The sequence below is a fragment of the Staurois parvus genome, unplaced genomic scaffold (genome assembly GCF_062004578.1).
Source record: "Staurois parvus isolate SC_StPar_1 unplaced genomic scaffold, SC_StPar_1.0 ptg000027l, whole genome shotgun sequence".
NCBI classification, from domain to species: Eukaryota; Metazoa; Chordata; class Amphibia; order Anura; family Ranidae; genus Staurois; species Staurois parvus.
Window position 1 is genome coordinate 4340783 of NW_028317823.1, and position 14571 is coordinate 4355353.

Here is a 14571-nt window from a genome sequence, read left to right on the forward strand (position 1 = left end):
CAGTTGTTCTTTGTGGGTCTTTCTGCCTTTAGGTTTTGCCTTCAGCAAGTGAAATGCATGCTCACTTGGGTTGAGATCAGGTGATTGACACAGCCATTGCAGAATATTCCACTTCTTTTCCTTCAAAAGCTCCTGGGTTGCTTTTGCAGTGTGTTTTGGACCATTGTCCATCTGTACTGTGAAGCGCCGTCCAATCAACTTTGCTGCATTGTGGTGAATCTGGGCTGACAGTATATCTCTAAACATTGCAGAATTCATCCGGCTGCTTCTGTCTTCTGTCACATCATCAATAAACACCAATGACCCAGCGCCACTGGAAGCCATGCATGCCCATGCCATCACACTGACTCCACGATGTTTTACAGATGACATTGTGTGCTTTGCATCTTGAGCTGTGCCAAGCCTTCTCCACATTTTTTTCTTCCTGTCATTCTGGTACAGATTAATCTTTCATCCATCTAAAGAATGCTTTTCCAGAACTGGTCTGGCTTTTTTAGATGTTTTTTGGCAAAGTCTAATCTGGCTTTTCTATTCTTCAGGCTTATGAATGGTTTGCGCCTTGTGGTAAACCCTCTGTATTTTCTCAAGTGAAGTCTCTTGATTGTAGGCTTTGACAATTATACGACCACCTCCTGGAGAGTGTCCTTAACTTGTCTGGATGTTGTGAATGGGTTTTTCTTTACCATAGAGAAGATCCTGTGATCATCCACCACTGTTGTCTTCTGTGGACATCCATGTCTTTTTATGTTGCTGAGCTCACCAGCGCGTTCTTCTTTCCTCAGAATGTACCAAACTGTTGATTTGGCCACTCCTAATGTTGCTGCTATCTCTTTGATGGATTTGTTTAGTTTTTGAAGCCTTACAATGGCCTGTTTCATTTGCATGGACAGCTGCTTTGAACATATGATGTGGGTTCACAGCAATAGATTCCAAATGCAAATACCACACTTAGAATCAACTCCAAACCTTTTACCTGCTTAATTGATGAAGAAATAATGAAGGAGTAGCCCATCAAACAGCTTTTTATTCAATTGTCCAATTACTTTTGGTCCCTTGAAAAAGGAGGGATGGCTACTCTTAAGAGCTGTAATTCCTAAACCCTTCCTCCAATTTGGATGTACATACCCTCAAGTTAAATCTGAGAATGTGAACTTTTAGCCCATATCCATTACATAACTATAGCTTGAATATGGTTTGGTAAATACCTGATAACAACTAAAATTGTGCCTGTGTCCAAATATATATGGACACCTAACTGTACATATAGAGTATATATATTTAAATATTGCTATAGCAATTTGTTATATGAATATATATATTTTTCCTTTCATATTTCATCATAGTGAACAATGTTGTACCGAAAGTCACATTGTATACTAGCCAATAGTAGCTACCTCTGTGTTTTCCATTAAGTGTCATATGGGAAATTTAAGTTTCCCATTTAGATACAGTATTTTTACATGGTCTTCCAAGATGCCATTGAGAGTTACAAACATATGGTGGCCATACACACTTTGATAAATGATTCATTTCTTTGCCAATTGATCTCTTCTGATCGGAATGATCAATCTATAATCTTCAACCCAACCAATCAATATGCCACATGAAGGGAAGTGGATTTTGAATGAAAGTTAAGATATGATCATACATTTTCAATCACATCCCTTTTTCCACCATGTAATCACATAAATTGATCGAACAGAATATGATTCTATTCCTGAAAAAAAGTATCTTGGTGCTGCTGATTGATGTAAAACAACTGATAATTTTCCACCCTAGTTGTTCAACTCAGTTTGATTGAATCTGATCTAAATAGAGTCTAATCAACCAGAAGGAAGGTATAGCTATTCAACTGTTTGCATATTAGATTATTTTGAATAAATCACACATAGATCCAGTAATAAAATGGAAACGCGCTTGGCTTGGCCAGCAAAATGTCTTTAAAAAATAAAAACTGTTTTAATTTAATGCCCAAAATGGGCCATTGGCCAATCAGGAAGAGCAGCCAATTTAAACTACGATGCTTCCCTTCACATGGCCAATTGTTTTGGTTTTTGGGCATGCGAACAGCACTGGAGGGAACCTTATACAGCAATTTCTCAAAAAAGGTCCTTTTGTCACTTGCCATGTATCCACCCCAGCAAGACTGCATAAATCGCTTTATGTTAACATTTGAGTATAGTCACTTTCACATCTGTGAGTTAGAATGACACCAATTACAAGCAAAACCCCCAGCAGGGGTTCCCGGTGATTAGCTGTGTGAGGCAGCCACATTGAAAGTAATGGGAGGTTTCCGTTTCCCTCAGCTAATCTTGGTCACTCACATATAATTGCTCATGTAATGATTACCTGCAAGTGATCAGCCCTGGATGCAGGCAACCGCAGTTGATTGCTGCATGAGCGATTGCAAGCGAGTGACCACAATTAGCTGCAGAGGCCAGCAGCCTCCCACTGTTTTCAATGGGGCTGCCTCCCGCAGCTAATGGCTGGGAACCCCTGGGGTTTTCGCATGTAAGCAGTGTTGAGCCCATTCACAGATGTGAATTTGACCTATTGGTCCACCATAATGCACACAGCACCGCATCATCCCCTCTTAATGAAAAGTATATCATTTATGAATTTCATGGACTGTCTATATACTAACTATATAAACTTTTCAACTGATACCTTCTGAGTTATGAGTGCTGTGCCACAATGCTCCGTCTGTTCTGTGCTTTCAAAAGCTTCTGCGGGAATCATCTGCACAATATAACCTCCAGAGACCGCTGCTTCTGTTTCGTAGTCACCGCCATCCAAACTTCTGTCTGTGAAAGGATTGTTGGGCTCAGAATCAACCACAAAGGAGCTGCAAGATCACCAAAGAAAAGTTAGATTATGTCTCTATGAGCTTATTACTGGGAATATGACATTTTCATGAAACATAGATTACAGGGCCATTAAGTAGTGGATGTGTATGGATTATATTTGGAGAAGAAAGATAATGTTTAACCCAGGGGTAGGCAGCTTTAGAGAGGTGGAGACCTACCTGAACAACATGAGAGAAATCAAAGATCACCGGTCACAGTGCCCTGTTTCTAGGGAGTATCAGGCACAGCCACTGCTCCCAATTTGACATCCGTTTTGGTGTTGGTCCCCGTGTGAGTTTGGGGACACACATGCACCCACCACATGTCAGATTGGAAGCTGCGGTTGTGTAGCTGTTTCATCCCAAAATGTATGAATATCATTCATTATAAATATGCTCAGTGAAAAATAATAAAAACCCTTCCTTAAATTATAACCATAACAATTTTCAATTAAAGTCCAAAATATAAAAATATCAAAAAATATAAAAACCAAAAATTTAATGTCCCTCTTGAAAAATACAAAAATAAATAAATACGTGTTGTCCAAAATTCATTCAAGTGTAAAGACTCTCAGCCTCTTGCAAAAACTTGATTACCTCAAAAACAAAAACAAAAATATACATAGTGCATTATCCTTTATAGAACAAAAAATAACATGTGAAATCACTCCAATAATATTCACCGCATTGCCTGCACACCAATGCACGGAACAATTGTGCATCCTATGCGGGAAAACACTGCCTTTTGCACAGAAGTACATTTAAAATGGTTCTAAATCTCAGACATAAAATATTAACAAAGTGTATTCCTCTATAGTGCATACTTGTCACAATTAACCTTCTCCCATCCACCCATTGCACATAGACGGCGGACGGGAAGCTTTGCCAATGCGGCCTAACGTACCTGTACGTCATCTCACATCAATGGCTCCTGCACGACTCACCGAGTGATCAGTGTGTTGCCTGGACACAGCAAATCACATTACCGCTGTGTCCAAGTGATCGCCTGGTGGTTTACCATGTGACTGCTGTGACCAATCACAGCACTCACATAGTAAACAATGGAAAGTGACAGTAAAGATCACTTCTCTCTGCTCTCACACAAGAGATCCTGCAGTGTGTGAGTGTAGCCTGTCAGCCTCACTCTCACAGACTGCTGTCAGAGCCACTCCAGTGTCCCTGATGAGTGCCCCAGTATATACATATTAAAACATGCTGCCAACCCGTCACCTGTCCCAGTGTGCACAAAAACTAGGATTGCCACCTCAGCCCTTTAAAACAGAACACATATGAATTACACAGGTTCTGAGGCTAATTTATTGCAGATAAGATAAGATACTAAGTGAGTTAATTAACACCTTAATCAGCCCCAGAACCTGGGTAATTCATGTGTTCGGGTTTAAAGGGATGAGGTGGCAACCCTAACAAAAACACCCAATACCAATGTCCTGATCGCCGCCATACCAGTGTCCCGATCACCACCATACCCTAAACCAGTACCCTGATCACTGCCAAATGCCATACCAACACCCTGATCACCACCATACGCCATACCAACGCCTTGATTACTGCCATACACCCTACCAGTGCTATGATGACTGTTATAGCCCATACCAGCAACCTGATCACTTCCATGCCTGACACCAGCATCCTAATCTCCGCTATGCCCCACAAGCAGCATCCTGATCACCCCATATGCCATGCCAGTGTCCTGATCACCGCCATACCCCATACCAGTGTCCTGATCACTGACATACCCCATACTATCATCCTGATTACCACAATACCCCATACCAGGGTTCTGATCACCACCATACTCTATGCCAGCATCCTGATCACTGCCATACCCCATACCAGCATCTTGATCGCCCCCATAATTCATGCAAGCATCCTCGCTACTGCCATACCAGCGTCCTGATCACCACAATACCTCATGCTAAAGTCCTGATCACCACCATACCTCATACCAGCGTCTGGATCCCTGCCATATGCCATACCAGCAGCTGGCATTTTAGGGTCTCAACTGATCAATTTTCAAATATATTTCCCACAGTTTGTAGACTCTATAGTTTTCACACAGATCAAATAATATACACTTTCTGGGTTATTTTTACCGGAAAAATGTAGAATACATTTTGGCCTAAATTTATGAAGAAAAGTTATTTATTTGCAAAATTTAATAACAAAAACTAAAATGTTTTTCGGTAATTTTTCATTTATGTAGCAAAAAAATTAAAAATCCAGTGGTGATCAAATACCACCAAAAGAAAGCTCTATCTGTCAAAAAAAAAAGGATAAAAATGTAATATGGGTACAGTGTTGCATGAATAATTGTCACTCAAAGTGTGATAGTGTTGAAAGCTGAAATTTGGCCTGGACTGGAAGGAGGTAAAAGTGTCAAGACTTGAAGTGGTTAAGAGCACTAAGTGTCATTTCTGTTCACTGCTTCATTCCTCTGACAGTCACTTCTGACAGGTCTTCCTGACACCAAGAGAAAAATGGTGACAGGGGAGGGACCTCCAGCAGTTTGATAACCTTAACTCTGTTCCTGTGTGGAAGGGAGTGTGTCTCTTCCCTCCAATCAGCTCTCAGAGCTTTCCTCACTGAGCTATGCAGAGTGCAATTTCAGCTTGAGTGCTTTCAATAGGCCTGCATCCTGCAGCTAATCTCCGGGAACCCCTGCTTGCACAAACGTCACATTACAGTTCTCTTGCTAATTTTAGCCACATTGTCCAGAAGTGGACAGAAGAGAGAAATAAAATCACAATCTGTACACTTGGAGGGCTGCCCCCTCTAACCCTACTGCACTAGGCATTGGATGCCTTATGGTAAATACAGCCCTGGCCCCTTGTATCATGGGATTATTTTAGTAAAAACAAGTGCTTAAATGCACTATTAAAGATGGCATGCTTTGTGCTTTCTATTTAGAACAGCTTAAGATTGTAGATTGTAAACTCTTGGGCCCTCTGATTCCTCCTGTATTGAATTATAACTGTACAGTTTGCCCTCTATATAAATCCAGTATAATAATAATAAGAGAAAAGAGAGGTGGTTTCATATTTGCTGATGAATAGGCTTTACCCCCTCTTAATACCTTCTGCACCCCTTTATTCTACAGTGCTGAAATTAGCTACAAATGGCCAGAGGTGACCAGAAGAAGAATACAAAATAAAGAAAGTTATCACAAATTGTAGATTTTGAGGCTTGGTCCTGTCCAGGGGAACTGGACCTGGGCTAGTATTATTATGATATGTTGGGCTGGTGGCCCAGAATGAAGATACTGCATCATTTAGACATCATTCAGGATAGCTGCCTTCTCTACATTCAGACACGAAAATGTGGAAAGGTGTGTAGTAGGAGACCAGGAGAAGAGCTGGGGATCTTGTGTGTGCAACTGGATAGGTACAGTAGTCCTGGAGAAGCGTTGCACAGGGGAGGATAATCAGGCTACAAACTTCAACACTCTACAGCAAGAGGAGGAAAGCAGAGACTTTCCCCAGGCTGTGAGCTGAAGGTCTTGGTCATTTGTGGGAGATAGCAGAGCTGGACAGATTGGTGCCACTGCTGTGTCTTGTGTCTGGGGACCTGGAGTAGGACAGTCCTGCAGCTGTATCTCTCTGTTCCTACACCAGAGATGAAAAGACCTGTGCTGGGGTTCAGTACCACTCCACTCCATCCCCCACAGCTATTTCCTCCTTTACCACTATCCCCTCCCTCCTAGATTGTAAGCTCCAAGGAGCAGGGCCCTCGAACCCCTCGTGTATTGCATTGTATTGTTACTGTACTGTCTCATGTACTGTCTCCCATTATAATGTACAGCGCTGAGTAAACTGTTGGCGCTATATAAATACTGTATAATAATAATAAAATAATAATAATAATAAAGCCACCGAGTACGGGAGCTTAAGAGACCTGTGTTGAGGTGCAGAGACAGAGCCACTGGGGACCAGAGCTGGGGAGAACTGAGCTACCAAGGGTCAGGTCCTTAAAGACAATGTTCAGGACAAGATTCGCTGTGTGTCCGGATTGGTGAGTGGAATCAACTGTGCTTATCCCATCACTGTCAGCAGTTTAATGCCAGTAGGAGACTCCCCTATTTGCCTAGCACCTCCTTGCTTAGCCTCCTCAAAGTTTGCTCACTGCACGCAGTTTAAAGTGACAGTAACATGTGCACCACCACACAGACAAGCCCATTGTTAGCCAACTTAATATTGCAAATTTAGGCGCCAGGTATTTTACAACCACCTTTCAAGGGTACCCCACTTAGGAAACATATACAATACCCACATCCAGGGGTGTAATCACAGAGTGGACTCTCGAACACTTTTTGATTGGTTAGTACAGAGAGTCACTATGGAAATTTTTTTATTGCCATTCATGTTTCTCACTGTTTATGCTGGCCTTATTAACAATGTGTATAACTGTTAATTTGGTTTAGCATTATTGCAGTCTAGTTAATTGCCATATTTGAGGCTAGAATTCACATCAGTTGGTTTAACATATTGACCTGTTTATTGGTTTGTGTATTCTGTTTATCCTACCCTGCTATAACATACACTACAGTGCAAACGTTTTAGTTAGGTGTGAAAAAATGCTGTAAATTTTGAAGGACTTCAGAAACAGAAGTGCTAATAGTTTATTAACAAAATGGAAAATAAATGAACAGAAGAGAAATCCAAATAAAAATCAATATTTTATGTGACCACCCTTTGCCTTCAAAACAGCATCAATTCTTTTAGGCACACTTGCACTCAGTTTTTGAAGGAACACGGCAGGTACGTTGTTCCAAACATCTTGGAGAACAAACCATATATGTTCTGTGGATGTAGGCTGCCTCAAATCCTTCTGTCTCTTCCGGTAATCCCAGACAGACTCGATGTTGAGATCAGGGCTCTGTGGTGGCCAAACAATCACTTCCAGGAATCCTTGTTCTTCTTTATGCTGAAGATATTGGCTGTATGTTTGGGGTCATTGTCCTGCTTCAGAATAAATTTGGGACCAATCACACACCTCCTTAATGGTATGGTATGGTATGATAGATATGTATCTGCGATCTGCTTGTATTTCTCAGTACTGAGGACACCATTGATCCTGACCAAATCTCCAACTCCATTTGCAGTAATGCAGCCCCACACTTGCAAGGAATCTCCACTATGCTTCATTGTTGCCTGCAGACACTCATTATTGTACCACTCTCCAACCTTCCGCAAACAAATTGGCTCCTACTATTGCCAAATATTTCTAATTTTGACTCAGCAGTCCAGAGCACCTGCTGACATTTTTATGCACTCCAGTTGCTATGTTCTTGTGCATAGTTGAGTCACTTAGCCTTGTTTCCCCATCTAAGCTATAGTTTTTTGCCTGCAATTCTTCCATAAAGACCACTTCTGGCCAGACTTCTCTGGACAGAGATATACCTGGGTCCCACTGATTTCCACTAGTTCTGTTCTGATGGTACTGCTGAACATCTTCCGATGTCAAAGGGAAATAAACATGATGTGTCTTTCATCTGCTGCACTAAGCTTCCTAGGACGATCACTGGGTCTACAGTTCTCGACGTAGCCCGTTTCTTTGTGCTTCTTCAAAAGAGCTTGAACAGTACGTCTTGAAACACCAGCCTGCTTTGAAAACTTTACCTGGGGGTCATGTTGCTGATGCAGTATAACTACCTTGTGTCATATTGCTGTGCTCTGTCTTGCCATGGTGTACAACCTATGATACGGAACTATATTCCATATCTTTACCTTAGTAGCAGCAGCTGGCTGTTCCTCACCCAGTTTTAGGCCTCCTACACAGCTGTTAATGTTTCAGTTAATGACTGTGTTTCAACCTACATATGAAATTGATGATTATTAGTTCCTGCTTGGTATAATTGATTAATCATACACCTGACTCTAATCCTACAAAATCCCTGACTTTGTAGAAGTGTAAGAACTGATGCTAGTTTGAAGCCAAAAGGTTGTCCCACCAAATATTGATTTGATTAAGATTTTTCTTCTGTTAGCTCACTTAGAATTTAGTAAATTGATAAAAACAAACAATTAACATATATATTTTTGAAAGCATTCTTAGCTTACAGCATTTCTTCACACCTGCCTAAAACCTTTGCACAGTACTGTGCTTACTTTATTTACCATCAAGTTGTCCATGGACTATTACCTGGATGCCAATATAGTGTGGTAGTATACGAATACTTAAGTCATGCAGGAGCCTTCTAATTATATAGAACCAGGTGTGTCATGGGACGGAATGGTTTACAGAATCTTGACAGAACAGAAAACCCATCATATCAAGCAGATCCTGAGGGGGTAAGTGCTAAAGGTGTGTATGTATAAAGACTGTTTTTTAATTATATCCACCTTTCACCATATCCACAAAATAACTGGACCTCCATGGCACACTTTGTGGGGTAAGCTTTCTTTAACCCACAGAAGTCAACCTTGAAAAGGCCATTTAGTTGTAGTATTCCCCAGACCAAAGCTTCCCAGTCTTGCCTTGGAGCTGCCCTCTCTAACCCTTCTGTCCTAGGCACTGGCCCATGGCTGGCATTAAACTATAACTAAATCCTAAATATAATGGGGAGGGATTAGAACACCTGTCAGGTTTCTATTGCTGTCCGTATCCCCATTAGGGAGATTCGTTGTCTCTATTTGTCCATTATCACTGAGAGAGAAATGGAAAGAAAATCCCCAACAGGATTAGAGGGGAAATATTCCAATGGGGATCACTAGTTCTTGTGACCCTGATCACAACCAGGGATTCCCTTACTTTTGAGGGATTTCTTCTCACTTCCTATTTTGGCTATTGCACAGGAAGTGAAGAGAAATCTTCCCAATGGGACACAGATGGCAAAAGAAAACCTTACAGGGATTATAACTCCCTCTCTTACTCTAGCCAAAATGAAAAAAAAGTTTTAACTTTAGTTTTACTAAGGCCTTTTGTGAAGGGTTTTAATGTAGAGTCTACTCATGTAGCAACAAGACAAAAACAAGACCTGGGCAGATTTGTCTGGTATGTTTCCATTCTGGTTTTCTTTTTTTGTAAGTTTGATTGTGCTGTACGTTTGTTTCCCATGAGTGCCATTTATTTTTCATCTTTCGCACAGCTAAAGCTTTGCTTCCCTTGACCCTACACATAATGATAACCTGTAGCAAGATGACAGCTTTTACGTGTTGATATACAGTAGATTACTGCTTCAGCTACTATAGACGCTCAAGATCTCTGCAACTACATAAATACAGAGTGGACACAAAATGACTTAAATTGAAATCAGAATCCAATTTTCCACTGTAAGTGTCTGAGTCATATATCTCTTTCTGCTGGTGTGCTGGGTCATATCCACAATCTTTGAACTTAGTAAAGAGACATGGGGCCCAATTTACTAAACCATGTTTTCATGCCATGCCAAGTCAGTGGATTTATGGCATTGGCCAAAAAACATCTTCATTGCGTAACTGTGTTTACTATGCACCTATAATATGTGTGACAGTCACGCTGCATATTAAGCAAATTAACTAATGTGGTTTACTAAGGACTGTATGTTTTAGTATCTGAAAGTGTCAAAAATTAGTGCTGGTGTACCTGCAAGAATAATGGGATTTTTTTTCTAATGGCTTTGAGGCTTTTTGACATTGGTTAGTTAACTTGCATGTGCATATCATACGGAAACTAGACCATGCAGTGCCCTCCGCTAGTTAGGTTGCTAGGTTAAATTTAGTTCTTGGCTTCACTGTAATGAGTGGTGCAATGATTGATTGTTTTGGTCTGTTTGGGGTTTCCTGAGCTGAGATCCTGGTTTCTTCCACCTGCCTCTGAAAGATGTTTCCAGAGTATAGGGCATGCATTCAAATGATCAGCTGAATATTTGTCATGCCCTAGTCCATCCCTGGAAGGTGACTGGGGAGGTAATAAATGTTTAGGATGCCTTGCCAGAGTGTTCTTTTTCCTTGAGGGAGGGTTCTCGTTCTCTTGGGGCTGTAGCCCCTGGAGGCAGCTTTACAGAGACAAGAAATTGCAGTCTATGCCTCAGCAGCTGCTGGGCTGAGTGCTTGGGGAAGATTGCTGATGGATTTTGCTGCAGGGCACTGTGCTGAAGTTCTGGTCTGGAGAAGAATCTTGTTATCTCCCTCACTGAGGATCTACCTGTAGATGCTGGGTGGCAGACAGCTTCCAGGACACTGTTAGTAAAGACCATGCGTTGGACTATGAAATGTTAGACATGTGCAGTTCATTTTGTAACAAATCGTTTTTCGGACAAAAATTTGATTTTCAGATATTCAGGTGTATACGAATCTCTGAATGGACATTCAACGAAAGTCAATGAATCCATAAAAATTTATAATGAATTAAACAAATGTATTTGTTTCATTTGTTTTATTCAGATGACGTTACATGTGATAGTAGTTCAGACCCATGTGGAAATTAATCCGAATTTCATTCCATTCGTTAATTTTGGATGCACATGACACCTGTCGATATTGTCCAATCAGCTAATGCCATTTCTCTAGGTGGGTCGAAAATCTCAAATCTTTTCGAATAGTTTTGATTAGGGATGCACCGATACCGTTTTTTTATTAGCGAGTAAAAGTAATGATACGTCCGGTCAAGTACTCACCAATACCAATTACCGATACTTTGCGGTACGATTTGCGTTACTGGATGCAAATTGCATCACAAAGAATAGCATGCGATTTGAATAGAATTGTGATTCCTGTCCAAAACGCATGCAGTTTCCCAACTGCTCCTGTGTGAACCCAGGCTTGTCATAGTCCGAGTTCACACAGGAGTGGTGCGGGAAACCTTTTCAAATTTTGCTGTTTTCTCTCCTCTCTTACTGCTGAGAATGGGATGCCTGCAGGGAGGTTTCCCACACCTCTCCTGTGTGAATTCAGCCTATGACAAGCAATTTGGACAGGAATTGCATTCCTCTTCAAATCACATGCTAATCTCTGAGGTGCAATTTGCGTCCATTAACGCAAATCATACTACAAAGTATCGGTTAAGGTATCGACAGTATTTTCATGAGTACTCGTGAAAATACTTGGTATTGGCACCGATACTGATACCGGTATCGGTGCATCCCTAGTTTTGATATATGAATAATGAATCCACCCGAAATATCAAAACTGAAAACTCATATAAAGCAATTTTCTGAAAAAACTGCTAAATTTTTGAATCCACCTGGACCAACAAATATACAAAACGATTACCGAATAGGTTCAACATAACGATGATGACGAAATTCTTCAATGAACGACTGCATCCGAAATGAAAGGAAACAAAAACTTTCAGCATGCACATGTCTATTAGTTGTGCGAATGCTGAAAAGGCAACTGAATGCCATAAGTGGCTATATGGACCACAGCTGTAGGCTCCCAGATACTGTATACTGGCCATCAGGTCCAGACTGGCCATACAACACACCAGGCATTTGCGTAAGCGGTTGTTGCTCATCTCCTGCTATGCAGGACTTGCCGAAAGCCCCTCAAGCCATACAGCTCTGGGATGCGGCTTGCGCTTCACAACTTTAACAGTTCTCCTGCTCAAGCCCATCAACATCTCAGGCCTGTTCTGCAGTCCCTGCCTCACAGGCCAGCTGCCAGCCTGCCGAAGCCTGCAGGAGGAACCAACGTATCAGGACCACAGCTACAACAGTGAGACAGTTCTCCTGCCTAGTTCATCAGCATCCCGGCCCCACTCCCAGGGACCTATCAACACATTGATATACCTGCATTTTCCTGCTACAGCAGCGACTTCATTAATTATTAAATGTTATTCTGTTGCATTTACAGCCTACATTTAGATGGGTGCACCCCTTTTGTCTATTTTATATGTGCGCTGTGTGGCCATTCCTGTGTCTCCTTTCCTATCTCTTCTAGGGGTACTGTGAAATAAAGGAGACTGCACTGTAAAGTGGCACTGTAATCATTACAGTGCAGCCCCCTTTATACCACAATGCCCCTTTACATAACAGTGCGGAGGATCAACAACATGAATACCCCATCACTTGCCCCCTCGAATCCTCAAACGCCCCCCCCCCCCTTCGATCCTCGGAAAAATTGTCTGTTCAGTCTAAAATGCTATTTATTGTCCCAGTCAGGGCCTGCTGGTCATTCCCTATTACCTCCAGGAAAAGCTGAAATTAGAAGATTAGTCTCCTCCCATTGGAATGTGCTGAGACTCTAAACCCCTCTCCTGTTACTACAGTTCTTCAGCAATTAAATACTAAAAAGATATCCCTAAGACTGAGCCTGAAGTGTCAGTGTGCATGGGACTGTGCTTGTGTGACTGGTAGCTTCTGTACTACTTAGGGAGATCCTGTCTATTTCCAAGTGATACAACTGCATATACTGTGCATATTCATATATAGTGTACTGACACTAAATGGCTAGGGATGAGTTGATTTTACTTGGGTTCATTTTGCAGCAAGTTCTAAATGTTAATGTGAACCCCATTCAAAGGGAGCGTAATGGATAAAATCAGTACTCTCCGTGTTTAAGGTTAATAGGCAAGGCATTGTCAAACAAATGGCATGGAGGACTGGGCACTGCCCACATGTACTAATGCAAAATATTTTTTTTTTTCAATACCATTTGGCTGTCAGCAGAGATTTTAACAATGTTAATAACATTAAATAATATTTCAAATGCACAATTCCACAAAATAACATGCATGATGTGCTAAACCTTCATATGGAGTGGAAACTGGGAATCTCGGAATCACGGAAGTAGACACTGCTACAGTGATTAGCTTCCGGGTCCCATGCCGAGCAGCTGCATTGCTGTAATATGAATTTAGAAGGTTGGATTCTCAGTACAGGCACCATTCAGAGAATGCTTTGCATTTTTTAAATTAATGCAAAGTGTTCTCTGATTGGACAAGCTGGGGGAAAACCCATTCTGGTTACAACTTAGAAAGAAATTCTCTTCACTTTGGAGAGATTTCCAATCAATTCCAGCTGTTCCTATTGATTTAAGTTATTCTCCATCTCTATCCAAAACTATATAAAAAAATGTTTTTTGCTGTAGATTTTAAATTAAGGCTATATTCCACATCCACTTTAAACAACTAGGGAGGATGTAAAGTGGTATAATAACAAGAATAAACCTTTGCAACAAGGAGATCTAGTGACACCCCAGCTAACGTGAGCAAGACCATGGCAGCCAACCAGCAGGTCTTTCTGTGAAGGCTCTCATTTATACAGGTGATGGTATACCTAGCTTTATCTAGTCACATTAAACTGGACTTTACTGCATTACTGTATACCCACTCAGGCAGCACAGTTACCTTGATCCAATCACCATATAAAGGCGGATGCTGATTGTCCAAAAACAGTATGAGAGGTGTGAAAATTGTGGAACCACCCTGTTCTAATTAAATAATCCTGTGGGGAGGTGTAACGTAGTGTGGGGCCAGTAAATACACCAAGTCCAGGTGCAGGAAACAGAACTTGTATTAAAGTTCACAAACAGTTCTGTGGGAAGGCACCCAACTAGGAACACTCAAAGGTTGTAATGGCAGTGTGGAATGGAGCAGGTGTGGGATGTGCTGATGTCTTGCCTAGAGAGTGGAATGCGACCTGGCCAGTCTGCACCCAAGTGGGAGGATTCCAGAAGGATGGCATATCCCTGGTCTGTCCCTTCTCATCAGGAACTTGCCCTACCGCTATTCACTTTCCCTAAAAGACAAATGACCTGTCCCTACACTAACCACTTGCCAAATGTGCG

The 14571-nt window shown here is 41.5% G+C and overlaps 1 protein-coding gene across 2 annotated transcripts in view; it reads right to left on the reverse strand.

Moving 5' to 3' along the window:
- Nucleotides 1-14571, reverse strand: part of LOC149471142 (cyclic nucleotide-binding domain-containing protein 2-like) — a 349105-nt gene that overhangs the window by 317331 nt on the left and 17203 nt on the right. For both annotated transcript variants that reach the window (XM_089656547.1, XM_089656541.1), the window contains exon 2: nucleotides 2668-2845. In XM_089656547.1, coding sequence (XP_089512673.1) covers nucleotides 2668-2845 — 178 coding nt within the window. The remainder of the gene's footprint in view (nucleotides 1-2667; nucleotides 2846-14571) is intronic.